Here is a 20,724-nt window from a genome sequence, read left to right as displayed (position 1 = left end):
TCACTCCCCCTCATCACGTCACGCCGCTCGTCCTGCTGCGGGAACAAGAGGCTCTTTATCTGCAGGACCAGAGACTGTCGACATGGTGTCCACGTTTCATCACTGTGTTGTTTCCAAACCAGATCCTGCAATTTAGTTTCCGTCTTTCTTTGTTTTCTTTGTTTGGTGCAGGCGGGTCGAGAGGATCCTGCTCAGGTTGAGTCTCTGGACTGACTCCAACATTTACATCCCACACATTCATAACGTTACGGTTACTACAGTGGAGACAACGCTGCCACCTAGAGGACAGGAAGTCTGCAGGGCTCGACAACTCAAAATACTGTTTTTTCTGTCTTTCATTTAAAATTGGTCCAAAAACTATTTCTATTTTGTTGCTGATTCTAAATGTTTGACCTCATTTATCCGAGATGATCTCAAATGAGGAAGTGACTTTTAATCGTCCATTCATCCATTTTCTCCTCTTTTTTTTAATGCAGGTTCAAGTTATGATACAGTTAGTAAAAATTATATTATCGGGAATAATTACCGGCATGGCTGCAAACAACAATTCATTTCATTATCATTAAAATACATTATCTTTACAAAATCAATCAGAGAATAGTCATTGGCTTCCTAAAGCAGTGAACAGTTCAGATGGTTTCATGTTTCAGGTCCAATGAAATGAAACTACGATATTAAAATAAAATAAAAAAATAAAAAAATAAAAGGAAGTCAGAAAAAAAATTTAACAAAATTTGCGAAGGAGGATTTTTTTTCTTCCTTTTCTCATGAATCATCTTTAATAAAGTTTAAAAACAACAGTAGGATCCTGCTAAAAGTGATACTTTAATCTAGCTGATAGCACTCGTATTAAAGTCTAATCCTTCTGGATACTTGTCCTGCAGTGTTGTTGTTCTTTGGCACTTTTACGCAGCAGCTGCAGCTGATGCAGGAATGTGGACATGTGACCGCGCGCACAGGAAGAAGAGTGAAGACACGAGTCAGAGGTTCTTCCTCCACGGAGGAGACCGACACTCCCCGGACCCGAACCGCAGCTGCACCTCCTCCTGCTCCTGCTCGTCATCCTCCTCCTCCTCTTCATCCTCCTCCTCCTCTTCATCCTCCTCCTCCTGCTCCTCCTCTTCATCCTCCTCCTCCTGCTCCTCCTCGTCATCCTCCTCCTCCTGCTGCTCCTCCTCTTCATCCTCCTCTTCTCCACCTCCTCCTCCTCCTCCTCCTCTTCATCCTCCTCCTCCTCTTCCTCCTCCTCCTCGCCATGCCGCGCTGCCCGCTCCTCGCTCTGTGTCAGTATGAAACCACCAAGCTGGTCCGGATCCAGAGCGTCCGGCTCGGGTCTCTGAAGTGGAGCCTGAACGGAGCCATTCTGCTCTTCATCTGGTGAGTGGAGCCGCAGGGACGCTCTGCCCTGCAGGGGCGGCCCTGTGGGGGGGAGGGGGGGGGCTGCACACTTCTCCCCCCTCCTCCTCCTCCTTCATGCTATGGAAGCAAATAAGATACACAAGTCTTTGAACTTTAACAGCCACTGAATACTTAATATTGAAATATTTTATTTTGAAAATGTATCTGAATTTATTTGTTTGGATTTCACCTCTTTGAAATTATTTTACTTATACAAAAAAACTCAGATCTCAAATTTCAAGTTACAATTTTTCGATTGCTCAAATTAAATTCGAAAAATTCACACAGTAACATCCGGGCCACCAAGGACAGGACAAGCAATGCAGGCTCAGTTGCCCGGATGTTACTGTGTGAATTTTTCGAATTTAATTTGAGCAATCGAAAAATTGTAACTTGAAATTTGAGATCTGAGTTTTTTTGTAAAATAATTTCAAAGAGGTGAAATTCGAACAAATAAATTCAGATAAATGTTTTTCAAAAAAAAATATTTCAATATTAAGTTTTCAGTGGCTGTTAAAGTTCAAAGACTTATGTCTCTTATTTGCTTCCATACATTCCTCCTCCCCCTCCCCCTCCCTCTCCTCCTCTTCCTCCTCGTCCTCGTCCTCCTTCCCCTCCTCCTCTTCCTCCCCCTCCTCCTCCTCCTCCTCTCCTCCTCCTCCTCCCCCTCCACCTCCCTCTCCTCCTCTTCCTCCTCGTCCTCCTCCTCCTCTTCCTCCTCGTCCTCCCCCTCCTCGTCCTCCTCCTCCTCTTCCTCTTCCTCCCCCTCCTCCCCCTCCTCCTCCTCCTCCTCCTCTTCCTCCTCCCCCTCCTCCCCCTCCTCCTCCTCTTCCTCTTCCTCTTCCTCCCCCCCCCTCCTCCTCCTCCTCTTCCTCTTCCTCCCCCTCCTCCTCTTCCTCCTCGTCCTCCTCCTCTTCCTCTTCCTCCTCTTCCTCCTCATTATTCACCCGTCCCGTTAACTCTCAGACGGTTTCACCACCGTCTGCTTCTCGACCGTCAACTTCATCCACAGGCTGAAACTGATTTTTATACACCACGGAAAATCTTTGTACCATATTTTATTCTAATATAATATAAATAATTGTGCAGGAAACGCACGTGAGACACTGAATAATTTTTCATTTCTGATTTTCATGAACGTTGAATTCTAATGCGAAGCAGCTCAAAGGTGATTTAGTCATGTCTCTTATCTTTTATGAAACATTTGAACAAAAAGCATAAAAATTGGAAAAAGTCTGGTAGAATTATATGAATTTAATTAAGCAAAATGTAAAATAATGGAAGTTATAGTCAGATTCATGTCGAGTGGCCACAGGGTGGAACTGCAGCTTCTCTTCTGTGTGTGAACTGTTGTCGTGTTCCACGATTTAATGCAGCGACGAGAAATGTAGAAACATTTATAATGAACTTTTGATTTAAGGGTAAAGATCAAGATCAATAAAACGAGACTAAAACTGTGCGTAGACAAGAAGTGTACCAGCAAAAGGAAAACGGTTCAAACAGACGTGGGCTGGATTCAGATCGTCCTTCCTGTCGTCTTTTCCTAACCACTATACCTTGACCTCAGTGGAAAAGGTCACGAGGTCAACGGAAGGTGTCAAGGAGGGTTCATAGGACGTAGGAAAAGAGAATCACACTCCACTGACACTAAACCACGTCGTCATGACGATGGATGATGTGTGTTTTTTCATTCCGCAGCCTCCTGATGCTGTGGAACAGGAAGTACCAGGAGTTCGACCTGGTGGTGAGCTCGGTCACGGCCAAGGTGAAGGGCGTGGCGCAGGCCCGCCTGCCCGGGGGCGGGGACGTGGTCTGGGACGTGGTGGACTACAGCGGGCCCTCGCAGGTCGGGAGCCCCGGGCCCTCGGGGGCCGCGGAGGATCTTTGAGCTCGTTATAGAAGAAAAGTTAAAGATCTATTTTTGTCTTTTTTAGGACAAAAACTCCTTCTTCGTTATGACCAACGTGATCGTGACCAAGAACCAGAAGCAGGGGAAATGTCCAGAGGTGATTTCTATCATCATCATCATCATCATTACAGTTACACCATGTGATTGCTGAGTTGATCTGATTTCTCAGAAGTGTTTTTGTTCTAGGTTCCAGTTAACGGCCGAGTGTGTAAGACTGACGGAGACTGTGAGAGAGGAGCCACGGACCAGCAGAGCCACGGTACCGACCCGTCTGTTACCGACCCGTCTGTTACCGACCCGTCTGTTATTGACCCGTCTGTTATTGACCCGTCTGTTACCGACCCGTCTGTTACCGACCCGTCTGTTATTGACCCGTTTGTTACCTACTGACCCGTTTGTTACTGACCCGTCTGTTTTTGACCCGACCCGTCTGTAACCGACCCGTCTGTTATTGACCCGTCTGTTATTGACCCGTCTGTTACCGACCCGTCTGTTACCGACCCGTCTGTTATTGACCCGTCTGTTATTGACCCGTCTGTTACCGACCCGTCTGTTACCGACCCGTCTGTTATTGACCCGTTTGTTACCTACTGACCCGTCTGTTACCGACCCGTCTGTTATTGACCCGTTTGTTACCTACTGACCCGTTTGTTACTGACCCGTCTGTTTTTGACCCGACCCGTCTGTAACCGACCCGTCTGTAACCGACCCGTCTGTTACTGACCCGTCTGTAACCGACCCGTCTGTTACCGACCCGTCTGTTACTGACCCATCTGTAACCGACCCATCTGTAACCGACCCGTCTGTTACCGACCCGTCTGTTACTGACCCATCTGTAACCGACCCGTCTGTAACCGACCCGTCTGTAACCAACCCGTCTGTAACCGACACGTCTGTAACCGACCCATCTGTAACCGACCCGTCTGTTACCGACCCGTCTGTTACTGACCCATCTGTAACCGACCCGTCTGTAACCGACACGTCTGTAACCGACCCGTCTGTGAAAACCAACACAGACTCCTAGTTTTAGTTGAACAAGCCTCAGCTGCTTCACGCAGCAGTTTGCTCGCCGTCCGTTTGGTCCGTTGCCTGTTTCCACAGGAAGCAGCAGCTGCAGTCCGGTCGCGTCCCGACGTCACGCGTGTGTTTCGTCTCCCGCAGGGATCCAGACGGGCTCGTGTGTGAAGTTTGACGTGCTGAAGAAAACCTGCGAGGTCGCCGCCTGGTGTCCGATCGAAACCAAGACCAAGCCCCCGAGGTAAAACCACAGTCACGGGGTTTCAGGAGTCTCACGCGACGCAGGACGGAGGACGGAGGACGGAGGACGGAGGACGGAGGACGGAGGACGGAGGACGGAGGAACTCTGTTGGACACGAGGATTCTGCTCCCGAGGGAAATGTTGAAACATCTAGTTGATGTGACGTTTCCCGTGAAGCTGAGAATAACTGTTGAAGCTTCGTGGATCATCTGGTGTCTGACTGACGATGCTCTCGTTGTTTCTATCTCCTCCAGTAAATATTAAAATATTCATATTCAACCTCCTGTGCTTCAGACCTGCTCTGCTGGAGGCAGCGGAGAACTTCACCGTCCTCATCAAGAACAACATCCGGTTCCCTGCGTTCAACTTCATCCGGTGAGACGACGGAAAATGAATCGTCAACTATTTTGCTAGTTGATTGTTCCATCTGCTCAAATATGATGATTGTGGTTTGTCAGTAAACTTGTTTTTTTTTTCACGAATCTCGACAATAATTGATGAATTTGTTGATAATGTAGTTGCAATGAATGGATTTTTATTGATTAGTCGATTGAAATATTGTGGATTAAATGTCTAATTTGACTTTTTTGGTATAATTCCTTTTTCAAACATTCCTCCTGGTTCCAGATGCTCGGATACGAAGATTTGTTGTTTGGGGGAAATCAGAATATAGTTTAGACGAATCTCGTCTCAGAAGTCATCAAACTTGTCAGGTTTGTTTGTACCATGTCTGTGAGAGTCTGAGCGTCGTGTCTGTGTCTTCTTCCAGGAGGAACATCCTGCCGGAGATGAACGCCGCCTACCTGAGCAGCTGCCAGCGAGGAACCGACTCGCTGTGTCCGATCTTCAGGCTCGGAGACGTGGTGAAGGAGGCCGGGGAGACGTTCTCCGACATGGCCGTGGAGGTGACGTCCTTTGTATTTATGATTCTGTCAGATTGGCTCTTATTCTTTTCATGATTCTGTGAAGGGTTTTACATTCACGAGTCTTACTTGTCACAGCGGCGGACAGATTCGGGGTCGTCTCAGTTGTCGCCCTCGGCAACAGATCGAGAAAAGTGGAAATGAAACAAAATCAAAAAGAGGAAGTTTTTCTCCACAGCAAACTTTCTTCATGAGTCACAAAAATAACGTATGTTCTGAGAAAAAATTCATAATCTGAATTATTGTTTCTTCGCTATAAAAAGTCCTTGTGATGAAATAGTCCTTAAACTGTCGTTATGACAAGGAAACAAGTGGGTTAGTCAAATCTTAATCTAGTCTTTTTATTTCAAGGCTCAAAACATAAAAATCACAAAATGTCCATTTTTTATTTCTGTTTAAAATACGACACTGACAGATTAATTTCCTCTAGTTTATAAAAGAAAAATGAGGATTTGTCGACTGGGCGAACTGCTGTTCATCGGCCTCTGAAGAAAATGAAAAAAGAGGAATGTCCGATCGTTGAATTGATTGAATTGAAATGTGTTTATTGTGAACAAGTAAAGAAAAAAAAAAGAGGGAAAAAAACAAGAAAAGAAAATAATGGAACAAGTGGACAGACATAGAAAAGTAATATTCACAAACGATGTAAAGCACAAAGCAAAAGAAACTGTCCAACACTCGCTGGTTTACATTTCAACCTGAGAACTTTATACGTTTCCACTTTGACGAGCGAACGAGGGAGAAATGATTCCGCAGCTTTGTGTGATGAACTTTGAATTCCATTTCCTCTGGAGTTCGACGACTCCTGTGATGAACGTGTATCGACTGTGACTCTCTCAGTGACGTGGACCGGCGGCTGTTGTTCCCTCCGTTGACCACAGGGCGGCGTCATCGGCATCCTGATCAAGTGGGACTGTGACCTGGACCGGCTGTCGCGGCGCTGCCTGCCCCGCTACTCCTTCAGGCGGCTGGACGAGAAGGAGAGCAACAGGACGCTGTACCCGGGCATCAACTTCAGGTCGGCAGGGGTCGCCGGGGGGGTCAAAGGTCAAGGCCACGCGTTCATGTCTCACATTGTTAACTGTCGTACAGTCAAATGTAAAAAGAAACTTGACTTATATGAAGTTTACACATGAAACTCACCCGCTCGCCGTTTTCCTGTGAAGCTCAATAAACCTGATTTAATATTATATATTCTTATTATATATATTCTTATTATTATTTTCCATAGCGATGAGTATTGTTTTTCCTGTCGTCTGATCAGATTCGCAAAGTACAACATGGTGAACGGAGCCGAGGAGCGAACGCTGTACAAAGCTTTCGGCATCAGGTTCGACGTCATGGTGTTCGGACAGGTCATTTTTATTTTGTCATATTGGTAAAGAATAAAAATTTTGGGGATTAGAATTTTTGTGAAATTTCTTGTAAAATGTCGGAGTAGTAGTAAAAATATATATATATTTTTTTTTTTATTTTCTAAAAAAAATTCATATAATGTGAGTAAAATGTCAATCTTTGAAAAATATGGATGAATGTCTGGACTTTATAAGTAAAATTATTTTACTTATAAACTATTTTAGTGAAATTTTGGAAAAACAATTTGTTAGAATATGATTGAATCACTAAAGTGAAGTGAAATATCAGAAAAATAAGAATGAAATCTTTGAAAACATATTGTTGGAAGAATTTTATTGAAATATAAGTAACATTTCAGAAAAATATGAATATATTTCGTGGAATCACGTGGCGTCTGTTTGGCCTCGTCTTTGCTTTTTGTTTCGAGGTTTAAAGAAAACGATCTGAGATCGGACATGAGATGAATAAAATAAAACGAAAATGGCCGACGACCTTTACCCCCAGTGATTAACCTCTGACCTTTGACATGTGTCACACTGTTTCCAGGCGGGAAGGTTCAGCTTCATCCAGCTCATCGTCTACATCGGATCCACGCTGTCGTACTACGCTCTGGTGAGTCGATACTGAACAGACGGAATACCTTTCATTCATTATCTAAATTATATATTATGTTATATAAATACATATTATATATTTCCTGCAGACGAGCGTGTTCCTCGACTGGCTGATCGGAACCAGCTGCTACTCGGCCGATGTCGGACAGAACTACTCGGAGAGGAAAGTGGAGTCGGTCCGAGACAGACGGAAGGTGACGAGCGGTTTGACGTGACGATGACTGTACGTGTACAGTAAGTACAGTCGCTGTGAACTGAGTGTGTGTTTGTCGTCGTGTTGTTGCAGTGCGTCTTCTGTGTGTCGTACGTGGACGAGAACAACGTTCGACTGGTGAAGAGGAAACAGAAGAAAAGTTTACAGGACGTCGAACCGTTGTGTGTTCTGCCGCGTGAGGTAAAGAGAGGAGTCATTTTAATAACGTGTCACGTAAAAAGGTTTAAATCGCAGCTTCAGCCTCGCTGTTGATGACGACAGAGATATTTACAGTGACGCCCTCTCGTCCCGCAGGAGGACTCGGGACACCTGAGAGCCGTCCTCTGTCTGCTGCAGTCGGACCGCGACGCTCCGCCTCCCCTCGGCCGCGACGCTCCGGAGCCCAAACGCCACCGTCCCGCCTGGTGCAGGTGCGACCGCTGCGCTCCCTCCTCCGTCCCGCAGGAGGAGCTGTGCTGCCGGCGGAGCGACGGCGCCTGCATCACCTCGTCGCCGCTGTTCGAGCGGCTGGTGCTGCGTCGCCCCCTGCTGGAGGCCGCCCTCGCGTACCGGGACCCTCTGTCGCCGCCGCCCGCCGAGACCGCCGCCCTGCGTCACTGCGCCTACGCACAGTACGTCAGCTGGAGGTTGGGGGTCCCGCCCGCCGACGCCCACCCGGTCATCCCCAGCTGCTGCGTGCGGAGGGTCAGGGACGAGTACCCGAGTCCGGACGGACGGTACGGCGGCCTCAGACCTGCCAGGACGCCGCGCACGCAGGCCGGCGCCGACGGAGACGTGTGAGGGGCCGAGGAGTTCCCTCTCAGTGTTTGTTAAATGTGCAAAGAAATCAAATAAAAATGCAATAACTCTACTAACTGGTGGAAAATGAGCCATTGGGTGAGAGGACGAGGAGAAGAAAACCTCACCGACTCAGTTAATCTCTACGCTTTCTAAGAAATCTAAATCATCTCTCAAGTCATTTGGCTTCTCAGTGAAAAAAACATTTGTGAAATATTATTTTTTTCCATTTAGCAGCTTTCTTCCTTTCATGGGGACGAACGTTCGTCTCCGACTTCAGGAATGTGCTCGCGTCCGTCAAGAAAAGGGAAAAGTACAACTTACGGTTTTTACACGTTTTTTGCTTTTGTGCAAATCAAACAACGGACACATTCAGTCTTGACGTTCTGAGAGGTGTTATCTTTCTACCTTCTAACTGAGCCTGGCTAGCAGTTTCCCCCTGTTTCCACTCGTTGTGCTAAGCTAAGCTAACCGACTGCTGGCCTCAGATTCATATTTAACGTGCAGCATGCGTCCAAAATGTTTGACAACAGTGAGACAGATTCCAATGATGAAGAAAAAAAATTAAAATACAAATCTTTCTCTGAAAAATGTTGAACTATTCCTTTAAAACCTGTTTTCATCGTGTCATCGTCTTTCCCGTGGCGTCGTTTCTCACAGACGATGAGGTGGATTCATCAGCTGCAGATGAGTGGAGCAGCTGCTCATGGAGAATGATGGTCCAGAGTGAGAACATAAATACATGAATACATGAATACATCTACAGTACAGATGAGAAGTGTGTGTGTGTGTGTGTGTGTGTGTTGGCCCCACGTTCATCTGATTATATCGTGGGACTCTTTCCAGGGAGCCATTAGCTGAAAAACGCCTGTTTGTAGAACTGTGTTTGAAAACCCCACAGGGAGCCGTGATCTGATTCCACCGCGCCGCGTTGAAACAATGGAATGTAATCATGATGATTATGAAGTCGTCATGACGATGGGGCTGAGCGGCTCGCAGCAGCAGCAGCGGGCCTCGCTCCTCCTCGTGTGTGGGAACAGAAGATCTGAGGTGGTCACGGTGAAGTCAGATGCTTTCATACGACATGAAGGGAATCAAACCAAATTCACTGATTCAAGTCCACCGCAGTGGAAATCGTCATGAGGTCAAGGAAAGGGGTCAAGGAGGATTCATCTCCACTGACGTGGATGTTGTTGGTGCGTCTGTCGTGGTGAAACTACACATTTCTGAAGATAAAATACCAAAAGCATCGTCTGAGTTCTGGTTCATACTAAACATGAACAACCCAGTCAAACATACTTATTCATTACCGAGATCGGAATTGGAATAAAAACGATAATCTAGCAAACCTGTTTTGCTTTAGATTCGCGTACTGCCCCTTTAATCTCCCCCCGGGGGGGAAATCAGTGACAATGTTGAAAAAAAGTGATTCAATTTATGTGAATCTGCACAAAAATTGGATTGATTCTTTCTTGGCACACGTCCGATCCTTTCACCACGTTTCCTATGTCCGGGAGTTCTTTTGTGTAATCCCGCAAACAAACAGGAAATAGGCACAACCTGGGCCGCTGTAGTAAAAGTGACGTCATGTACAAATGAAACTCAGCTGACGCTCCACTGAGCTTCCTGTGCGTCAATGATTAAAGGAACAGAACGGTACAATTAGAGATTTGGTAAACAGATAAATGTGACCGTCATCAGTCAACGTGACGGTGTTGGGACATTAACAGTCTGCGTCGTCCTCGAACGGGGCCTGTTGTGCGTCGGTGGCGTGTGTTTGTGCGTCGGTGGCGTGTGTTTGTGCGTCGGTGGCGTGTGTTTGTGCGTCGGTGGCGTGTGTTTGTGCGTCGGTGGCGTGTGTTTGTGCGTCGGTGGCGTGTGTTTGTGCGTCGGTGGCGTGTGTTTGTGCGTCCGTGGCGTGTGTTTGTGCGTCGGTGGCGTGTGTTTGTGCGTCGGTGGCGTGTGTTTGTGCGTCCGTGGCGTGTGTTTGTGCGTCGGTGGCGTGTGTTTGTGCGTCTGTCAGCGGCGAGGACGTGCTATTGGGCTTCGCAGTCTTGCGCTGTATGAAAGCTAATTGCCCGTGGCACCAGACAGGCCTTCCCCCTAATGAACCATGCGCCCGAGGTTGATTTGATTTTGGGCAGAGGGCCCCTCACGAGTCACCTTGTTCCTCTGGAGAGAAAAAACGAAAGAGAGGAGCCGCCACAAAACGTTGCTTTGATACCTGAGATTGAATTTATGAACGACTGACGTACGAGCGCATGGATTTTACATGAAGCTGGAGAACAGGAACAACTGAATATTGGATTTGTAGGAAGGTGACTGACGTTTTACTTTGAAGGAACAACCTGTGATCTAATTGTGAACATGCTGATGTCACTGCACTGCAAAAAAGAAAAAAAGGAAAAGCTGAAATACAGAAATAAAACAATGAAATTGAAGAGAACATTTCTTCATACAAGTTAAATGATCTGTCCAACGTACATTTACCTTAACTTGACAAGAATTATACCACAACTTCAAAGATAGAAACAAGTAAATATCTTTTAAAACCAGATGATTCATCTCATATTTCCTAATTTTTGATTTTAAATCTTGTTGGTGAACCACAGAACAACTGGTTTTAGTCAAAGTTCGACAGTTATAGATTATTATGGGACTAAAACTGTCCTATACCAATATATCAGCATATTTATGTACGTATTTCACATCTGCGAAACTTGAGGTTTAATTTCTTCTGGTATGTTTTTAGCAGTTGATCAAGTATCACAGTTGTTGGTCATTGATTTAGTTTTAGTCGACTTATCATTTTCATTTGATCGGTGGGACGTGATGTTCTGCTGCAGTGGTAAGTGGAGGACAGTGGCTTCATTTCTCTTCCTCTGCTGTGGCGTTGACCTTTGTTTCTGCACTTCAGTTCTAAAAGCGGCGGAAAAACTAGGTCACCTTTGTTTAGCCCCCCCCCATAACAATAACCTTTATAAAAGCTGACATCAGAAAAACATTCCCTGCTGGATGGAGATTGTTTCTCCAGAGAAGAGCTGAACACAAATAAAACACTGAGTCCACTGGTCAAAACTGAGCATTGTCACGGAGCGTTGTCACGGAGCGTTGTCACGGAGCGTTGTTACGGAGCGTTGTTACGGAGCGTTGTTACGGAGCATTGTTACGGAGCGTTGTTATGGAACGATGTTACAGAACGATGTTACGGAGCGTTGTTACGGAGCGTTGTTACGGAACGATGTTACGGAGCATTGTTATGGAGCGTTGTTACAGAACGTTGTTACAGAGCGTTGTTACAGAACGTTGTTACGGAGCGTTGTTACAGAGCGTTGTTACAGAACGTTGTTACGGAGCGTTGTTATGGAACGTTGTCACGGAGCGTTGTTACAGAACGTTGTCGTGGAGCGATGTTACGGAATGATGTTACAGAACGTTGTCATGGAGCGTTGTTACAGAACGTTGTCATGGAGCGTTGTTACAGAACGTTGTCATGGAGCGTTGTTACAGAACGTTGTCATAGAGCGATGTTACAGAACGTTGTCATGGAGCGTTGTTACGGAGCGTTGTCACGGAACGTTGTCACGGAGCGTTGTTACGGAACGTTGTCACGGAGCGTTGTTACAGAACGTTGTCGTGGAGCGATGTTACGGAGCGTTGTCACGGAGCGTTGTTACAGAACGTTGTCGTGAAGCGTTGTTACGGAGCGTTGTCACAGAACGTTGTCACGGAGCGTTGTTACAGAACGTTGTCGTGAAGCGTTGTTACGGAGCGTTGTCACAGAACGTTGTCACGGAGCGTTGTTACGGAACGTTGTCACGGAGCGTTGTTACAGAACGTTGTCGTGGAGCGTTGTTACAGAACGTTGTCGTGGAGCGATGTTACAGAACGTTGTCACGGAGCGTTGTCAAGGAGCGTTGTCACGGAGCGTTGTCACGGAGCGTTGTTACGGAGCGTTGTTACGGAGCGTTGTTACGGAGCGTTGTTATGGAACGATGTTACAGAACGATGTTACGGAGCGTTGTTACGGAGCGTTGTTACGGAACGATGTTACGGAGCGTTGTTATGGAGCGTTGTTACAGAACGTTGTTACAGAGTGTTGTTACAGAACGTTGTTACGGAGCGTTGTTACGGAGCGTTGTTACAGAACGTTGTTACGGAGCGTTGTTATGGAACGTTGTCACGGAGCGTTGTTACAGAACGTTGTCGTGGAGCGATGTTACAGAACGTTGTCGTAGAGCGTTGTTACAGAACGTTGTCGTGGAGCGTTGTTACAGAACGTTGTCGTGGAGCGATGTTACAGAACGTTGTCACGGAGCGTTGTTACGGAACGTTGTCATAGAGCGATGTTACAGAACGTTGTCATGGAGCGATGTTACAGAACGTTGTCACGGAGCGTTGTTACGGAACGTTGTCGTGGAGCGATGTTACGGAATGATGTTACAGAACGTTGTCATGGAGCGTTGTTACAGAACGTTGTCATGGAGCGTTGTTACAGAACGTTGTCATGGAGCGTTGTTACAGAACGTTGTCATAGAGCGATGTTACAGAACGTTGTCATGGAGCGTTGTTACGGAGCGTTGTCACGGAACGTTGTCACGGAGCGTTGTTACGGAACGTTGTCACGGAGCGTTGTTACAGAACGTTGTCGTGGAGCGATGTTACGGAGCGTTGTCACGGAGCGTTGTTACAGAACGTTGTCGTGAAGCGTTGTTACGGAGCGTTGTCACAGAACGTTGTCACGGAGCGTTGTTACAGAACGTTGTCGTGAAGCGTTGTTACGGAGCGTTGTCACAGAACGTTGTCACGGAGCGTTGTTACGGAACGTTGTCACGGAGCGTTGTTACAGAACGTTGTCGTGGAGCGTTGTTACAGAACGTTGTCGTGGAGCGATGTTACAGAACGTTGTCACGGAGCGTTGTCAAGGAGCGTTGTCACGGAGCGTTGTCACGGAGCGTTGTTACGGAGCGTTGTTACGGAGCGTTGTTACGGAGCGTTGTTATGGAACGATGTTACAGAACGATGTTACGGAGCGTTGTTACGGAGCGTTGTTACGGAACGATGTTACGGAGCGTTGTTATGGAGCGTTGTTACAGAACGTTGTTACAGAGTGTTGTTACAGAACGTTGTTACGGAGCGTTGTTACGGAGCGTTGTTACAGAACGTTGTTACGGAGCGTTGTTATGGAACGTTGTCACGGAGCGTTGTTACAGAACGTTGTCGTGGAGCGATGTTACAGAACGTTGTCGTAGAGCGTTGTTACAGAACGTTGTCGTGGAGCGTTGTTACAGAACGTTGTCGTGGAGCGATGTTACAGAACGTTGTCACGGAGCGTTGTTACGGAACGTTGTCACGGAGCGTTGTTACAGAACGTTGTCGTGGAGCGATGTTACAGAATGTTGTCATGGAGCGTTGTAACAGGTGTGAAAGGTTCCTCGGACCAACGGACCAAATTCTGGTCCGACCAAAAGAGGAGGTCTTGGTCCCGATCAAACTGAATCATGGTTCGGTTTGTTAGCGGCATGAAAACTATTGTTTGGATGGTCCGGACTTTCTGATCAATGACAGAAAGTTGAGGCAGCGATGTGTCATAGAAGAAGAAAAAGAACGATGACGACAGGACGCAGGTTTGTAACGTAAGGTTCACTAGTGTGTCGCAACAACCAGAACCTACCAGATCAAATGAATGAACGGTTGTGTTGGTTCGGACCCGGTGAAAACGCCGTCTGACCCTCTCGTCCTCACCCTGTTTTTGTAACAGTCTTCCACACATGTTGCCTCCCGGGACTTGAACCACGGCATCACAAGCTCTTCTTCTTCTCTCCAGACGTGCAGTCACAAGGTGGTTCGCCGCCGGCCGACCGGCACGCAGCCTGCTGTGTACCCAGAGCGCTGCGTTGCCTCGGTAACGGGGTGATAACAAGTCTTACAGGACCACCGGAGTCGCCGCCTCGACCTTTGGCCTCATAACTCTGGCCAGATGTGACCCTCGACCTGGACGATAAAAGCGTGGACTTCCTCCACACCTCGCTTCTCCACCATATGGTTACAGAGCCAGTGTGTGAAAGACGCCTCTGTTCGACCGGCCTGGAAGGGAAACACGCTCTCACCAACATGACAACCACCCCCCCACAAAAATAAAAATGAAAAAAGAGTTCATATCACACAGATGCTCTGGGCTCTGGTTTAATGTGGTGAATCAGCAGTCAACACCGTTTTGGTCGTGACGCAAACTGTTATAGAACTTTGTTTTTTTTCCATTTTTTATTTCATGGTATTAAGGACAAAAGACAATGGTGGGTGTGAAAATACTGCTGTTAAGCAACAAGCCACAGATTGAATAGCGTTCAGAATAATATACAATATGATAATGTATTTGTTGGGGGGGTTGGAAGTCAGTCACCATGGCAACAGGCAGCTGACCCTGCTGGTTGGGATGACGGTGCCGTCTCCTTTTTGTAAACGGTGGGAAAAGGTGTGTTGACGTGTTTTGTCTCGTGATGGACGTCCGCCATGTTCTGTGACAGTCGAGGCAGAGTTCTCCACGACTCATATTCATCCCTGAGATATCGACCACAATTCCCGCTCGATTTGAATGAACTCGTTGACCTGCGTTGCATCGTTCGAATGGGTCGTACTGAATGAATCAGGGGCGTGTTTTGGGCATAAAATGCCATCAACCAATCGGAGTGCCTTCTTTAATTCCCTAACGACTCCCTGCAGAGGAATTCGGCCATTTTCTATATCAATGATTTGGGGAAGCGTCTTGATTTTTGCCGTCGTGCTCCAGGTTGCAAGTGGAAGACCAAAGAACCAACGCGAGCTACGTGACGAGACGCAGCCAGAGAGAGATGTCTTTGTATTGCAATTTGTGTGAACTGACCCTTTAAATGTTTCATCAACGCTGCCTCCTGCTCCCTGACAGTCGCTCTGCAGGTGGCATCAGTGTGTGTGTGTGTGTGTGTGTGTGTGTGTGTGTGTGTGTGTGTGTTACTGCACCCACCAGGGTGTTTTTTCTCATCTTCACCTTTTCCTCCTCCCTCCCTCCTCCTCCTCCTCCTCTCGTCTGTCCTTCATCTTCCTTCCATCTCCCGTCGCTCGCCGGCAGCAGCAGCAGGATTTCTCCTCAAAAGAACGGCCTCACATTATTCTCCTGTGTGTGTGTGTGTGGTGTGTGTGTGTGTGTGTGTGTGTGTGTGTTGCCATTTGCACGGGTACCGTCCATACGCCAGGGAAGCCCGTCGGGGAGGGTGTGTGTGTGTGTGTGTGTGGATGTGTGGGCACGTGGTTGGGCGTGACTGGTCGAGAAGGGGAAACCCGCTCGCTGCCTATTGGCTGAGACGTTGGAGGAGGAGGGGCCGTGGAGATGAAGGATGGAGGGATGCTGAGACGTGTGTGTGTGTGGGGGGGGGGACGGACGATGGAGGAGGAAGAAAAAGGGACGAGAGGAAATAACAGCCGCGGCACGGCGACGAATGAATTAATAAAACCACCAAATTTAATAAAACTGATTTCATTTCTGATTTAACTGATCAAGTGAGAAGTAGAGTCACGTTCTCATAGAGTCGCCCTCTGCTGGTCAGCACTCAGAATACAGGCTTCAGGCTTGAATTGTTCCGACCCGGTGACCGAACGTCCAGTTTCATAAACAGTCTGGTTTTTCCAACGAACTTCCAACATCCACATGGTTTTTGATTGGTACAGTGACATTCAGACGGGCGGAGGGAGGAAGAGGAGGGGAGTGTGAGAGAGGGAGGAGAGGAAAACATGTGTGTGAGAGAGAGAGAGAGAGAGAGAGAGAGCAGGGGGAGAGCAGGGGGAGAGCAGGGGGAGGAGAGGGAAGCAGTGCTGCATCATCACTACACTGCTACTACAGCAGAGACGAGAGTCAGTTCACTGCCTGACTCTCTCTCTCACTCACACACACACACACACACACACACACACACACACACACACACTCGCTGCCACTTCTCACACACACACACACACACACACACATTGACAGCCAGCCGGCTGAGGATCCCGGTGTCGTTACCCATCAGCTCTGGAGACGCTCGCCTCGTCTTGTCCACGGGACTTTCCCTGCTCTGGATGCTCTGAGTGTGTGTGAGTGTGTGTGAGTGTGTGTGTGTGTGTGTGTGCGTGTGTGTGTTCATCACTGGACTGTGGACGAGGCGGCTGCTTCCCTTCCAGATGTGACGTCGGCGTGGAGGAGTTCTCGACCGGGACCTTCTGCTTTACCGGAAACTCCACGAGTTCCAAGTGGAGGCCTGCTTCTTTCTTTTCTGTCTGTTGGAGTCTGCGTACCGGAGCAGAGTGCTCACAGCCCCTCGGGACCTGTAGTGGAGGAGGCGGCGGGGGGGGGGGGGGGCTATGATAAACAGCTGTGAAGTGAGGACGCCGGGCGCTGCAGCATCACACTGGCACCTCTTGTTCTACGTCGGGGGATTTATTTATTATCTTTTGTGCCTCTCGCACGTGCACCGATTCCTCAGCAGCGGCAGAGTGTGACTGCGTGGTGGACTGCTGCCCCGTCGGGGATGGGCTCTCCGCCCGCTGAGGAGGACGAGGTGCCGGCTCAGAGCGGGAACAGGAGACGGGCTTTGTTTTTTGGAGCAGAAGACGGGACGAGCAACTTCAGGATTAACGGGATGATGGTTGAGTTGAGCTGAAACTGCCTCCTCCTCCTCTTCCTCCTCCTCCTCCTCTTCCTCCTTCCTCCTCCTCCTCCTCCTCTTCCTCCTTCCTCCTCCTCTTCCTCCTCCTCCTCCTCTTCCTCCTTCCTCCTCCTCCTCCTCCTCCTCCTCTTCCTCCTCCTCCTCCTCCTCTTGCTCCCTCCTTCCTCCTCCTCCTCCTCCTCCTCTTCCTCCTCCTCCTCTTGCTCCCTCCTTCCTCCTCCTCCTCCTCCTCCTCCTCCTCCTCCTCTTCCTCCTCCTCTTGCTCCCTCCTCCTCCTCCTCCACTTCCTCCTTCCTCCTCCTCCTCCTCCTCCTCTTCCTCCTCCTCCTCCTCCTCCTCCTCCTCTTCCTCCTCCTCCTCCTCCTCCTCTTCCTCCTCCTCTTGCTCCCTCCTCCTCCTCCTCCACTTCCTCCTTCCTCCTCCTCCTCCTCCTCCTCCTCCTCCTCCTCTTGCTCCCTCCTTCCTCCTCCTCCTCCTCCTCCTCTTCCTCCTCCTCCTCCTCCTCCTCCTCCTCCTCCTCTTCCTCCTCCTCTTGCTCCCTCCTCCTCCTCCTCCACTTCCTCCTTCCTCCTCCTCCTCCTCCTCCTCCTCCTCCTCCTCCTCCTCCTCCTCTTCCTCCTTCCCCCTCCTCCTCCTCCTCTTCCTCCTTCCTCCTCCTCCTCTTCCTCCCTCCTCGAGTCCAAACATGAACTCTTCCTCTGATGTCAACCAAAGCAGCAGCTCTCCGCCCTTCTGCCTGCTGGGCGCCGCAGGCTACTCCCACCGCCTGGACACCTGCGTGGTGGAGGTGGTCGTCATCCTCTTCCTCACCGTGCTCATCATCGCCGGCAACCTGGTGGTGATCTTCGTGTTCCACTGCGCGCCGCTGCTGCACCACCACACCACCAGCCACTTCATCCAGACCATGGCGTACGCCGACCTGCTGGTGGGCGTCAGCTGCCTGGTGCCCTCGCTGTCCCTCCTCCACTACCTCCGGGGCCTGAACGAGGAGTTCACCTGCAAGGCGTTCGGCTACATGGTCTCGGTGCTGAAGAGCGTCTCCATGGCGTCGCTGGCGTGCATCAGCGTGGACCGCTACATCGCCATCACCCGCCCGCTGTCGTACGCCACGCTGGTGACGCCCTGCCGGCTCCGGGCGTGCATCGTCCTCGTCTGGGTCTACTCCGCTCTGATCTTCCTGCCGTCCTTCTTCGGCTGGGGGAAGCCCGGCTACCACGGGGACATATTCCGTTGGTGCGCCGACTCGTGGAAGACGCGGCCGGCGTTCAGCTCCTTCATCGTGGCGCTGCTCTACGCGCCGGCGGCGCTCATCGTCTGCTTCACCTACGGGAGTATCTTCCGGATCTGCCGGCAGCACACCAAGGAGATCACGCAGCGCCACGCTCGCTTCAGCTCGCCGACGGAGGGCGAGCGCGGGGAGCGCGCGGAGGGCTGCCCGGACAAGCGCTACGCCATGGTGCTGTTCCGCATCACCAGCGTCTTCTACGTGCTGTGGATGCCGTACATCCTCTACTTCCTCCTGGAGAGTGCCGGACTCTACCAACACAAGGTGGCGTCCTTCCTCACGACGTGGCTGGCGATCAGCAACAGCTTCTGCAACTGCCTCATCTACAGCCTGTCGAACAGCGTGTTCCGCAAAGGCCTCGGCCGCCTCTTCAGCCCGCTGTTTCCCTCCTGCCTCGGCTGCACCGACGCCAAGAAGGCTCCGGTGCCCGTCAGCCCTCGGTCGGACGCTCGATGCCAAGTATGAGCCCTGACGACCAAGGATTCGGGTTTTGGTCCCTTTGGAGGCGCGGCGCTCTGTGTGTGCACTCAGCTGCGTGGCGCCACACCGGTGTTTGTGGACCCCACGGTGAGACGTGTTGGGGTCCTGCTGCTGCTCGGCGCATGGCGAGGTGCCCGTGCGGACGCCTGTCGGCCGCTTCAGAGGCCGGTTTTGCGGGAAAAGAGTAAACTGGGAAGTCGACGGACTGAGGACGAGAAGTTTGATGCCGATGAACAAAGTGGACTGTAGGAAAGATTCACGTTATGTTATTCGATGAACAATCCTGTTGGGCACCGACTCATGAACTCCCAGACGCGACTTGTTTTGTGCAATTTACTGAAATGCAAAAAAACCCAAAACCCCGAAAACAACAAATGCAAATTGTCGTGGTTTGAATTTAAAACGTTCAACACTGGAACCTGCTGATCTGTTGTCAGTCATTGATTCGGTGCGTGTGAGATATGACAGATGTTGAGCTGAGAGAAGATTTTGAGGTTTGTTCTGGAGAAGGATTCCATCTCGTTTGTGGCGGGAAGCTCCAAGTATGTTCACAAAGTCTCGGGTTTCAGGCGGAAACGTTGATTCAAGAATTAGCTCTGCTTTCTAAAGATGGCCGCTGACACCGCGGGGGAAGTTCTCCAGCCGGCTGTCGGGCGGAGCGTCATCGAGACAAGAAGGTTTTATTTATTTGGAAGAGTTTCATGCTCTTTGCGTTTCGTCCTCAGGGTTATCAGCAGAAATGTGTCGGTCTTTGAGACTCACATGATCACGTCCACGCGGGTCTCGATGCAAACACTTAACTCCCTCGTCGTCTTTGACCTTTCAGAGCTCGTCGTCGCTGACGGCTGCTCAGCTCGAGTAGAAAGTGAAAGGGAGGAGTCGTCACTTTCGCCCTTTTACGACCACCGACCTCAAAGCGTGTGAGAGGCACTTTTCTGAGAACCACTGAGCAGCTTGTGGCTTGTTTGGCTTCATGTACATACACTTCAGAGTTTAAATATTTAAACAGCGGCGAAGCGGGACCTCTGGGGGGTTTTGCCCACTGGCGTAAAGTAGAACCGCCAGGATTATTAATGTGTTGTGCTTCTTCTTTTTAATTTATTTGTCACGGCTAAGAGGTCTGAGATGGAAACTGCTTATTTGACAGTGTTCAGAAGAAGGAAAAGTGTTTCTTTATTTACCACAGGAAGATTTAAGACTTTAAAATTTTAGATTTAGGACGTGGAGTTTGTTTTTTAAGTCCCAGTGAAATGACTTTTCTGAGAGCGTCTTGCTCCTGAATCTTACATAGAGACACTGTAGAAACTGGCTCCTTCATAAAGTTCATGATACAACCGTTTAAGAATATGGACTAGAGCTCGGCCGATATGGATTTGTTTTTACAATGGTTCCTAAGATGTAGTTATCAAACCCTTATGACGAAGACATTTAATTGGGGCTTAACATTTTGACTGTTTAACCATGAACTTTTTTTATGAATGAAAAGAAAACACAAAAACAACCAAATGTATAGAACTTGAGAAAATAAAATAAAAACATGAATATGCATCTTTTCTGCTTTTTTTTTTTGTTCAGTAAAAATGTAAAGTTTTGATATTTGCACACAAACACGGATGCTGATATGTCTATGAAAGGCATATTTACATGTCCGGGGATGTTTTACACGGTTCGGAACTTGGCTCTAAGAATTGACTATTGGGCTAACGTAGAAAGAATAACTGTTTTGATAATCAATAAAAATGTGTGTAATTTTCAAACAGAAGGGCCTTTGGGTTTGAAAAGTAAGCTACTGGGGATACTTAACTTTGTGCTTTAAATGTGATTTGATC

At 48.8% G+C, this 20,724-nt stretch overlaps 2 protein-coding genes across 2 annotated transcripts; both read left to right on the top strand.

Annotated features, from left to right (window-relative positions):
- Positions 1 to 153: 153 nt before the first annotated feature.
- On the top strand, positions 154 to 9,061 carry p2rx7 (purinergic receptor P2X, ligand-gated ion channel, 7). The gene is made up of 13 exons (XM_035640462.2): positions 154 to 1,377; positions 3,097 to 3,244; positions 3,333 to 3,404; positions 3,494 to 3,566; positions 4,469 to 4,565; positions 4,860 to 4,940; positions 5,335 to 5,470; positions 6,370 to 6,506; positions 6,753 to 6,843; positions 7,391 to 7,456; positions 7,548 to 7,652; positions 7,745 to 7,852; positions 7,967 to 9,061. Exons 1-13 carry the CDS (start codon positions 926 to 928, stop codon positions 8,450 to 8,452), a joined length of 2,052 nt encoding a protein of 683 aa, XP_035496355.2. The 5' UTR covers positions 154 to 925; the 3' UTR covers positions 8,453 to 9,061.
- Positions 9,062 to 17,695: 8,634 nt separating this feature from the next.
- On the top strand, positions 17,696 to 20,437 carry LOC118314555 (probable G-protein coupled receptor 21). Its single transcript, XM_035641084.2, has one exon. The coding sequence runs from the start codon at positions 17,816 to 17,818 to the stop codon at positions 18,878 to 18,880; it is 1,065 nt and encodes a 354-aa protein (XP_035496977.2). The 5' UTR covers positions 17,696 to 17,815; the 3' UTR covers positions 18,881 to 20,437.
- The last annotated feature ends 287 nt before the right edge of the window (positions 20,438 to 20,724 follow it).

Source organism: Scophthalmus maximus, chromosome 19 (assembly GCF_022379125.1).
Source record: "Scophthalmus maximus strain ysfricsl-2021 chromosome 19, ASM2237912v1, whole genome shotgun sequence".
Classification (NCBI taxonomy): Eukaryota; Metazoa; Chordata; class Actinopteri; order Pleuronectiformes; family Scophthalmidae; genus Scophthalmus; species Scophthalmus maximus.
Note: the sequence above shows the minus strand (reverse complement) of the source record. Positions and strands in the feature narration are given on the sequence as shown.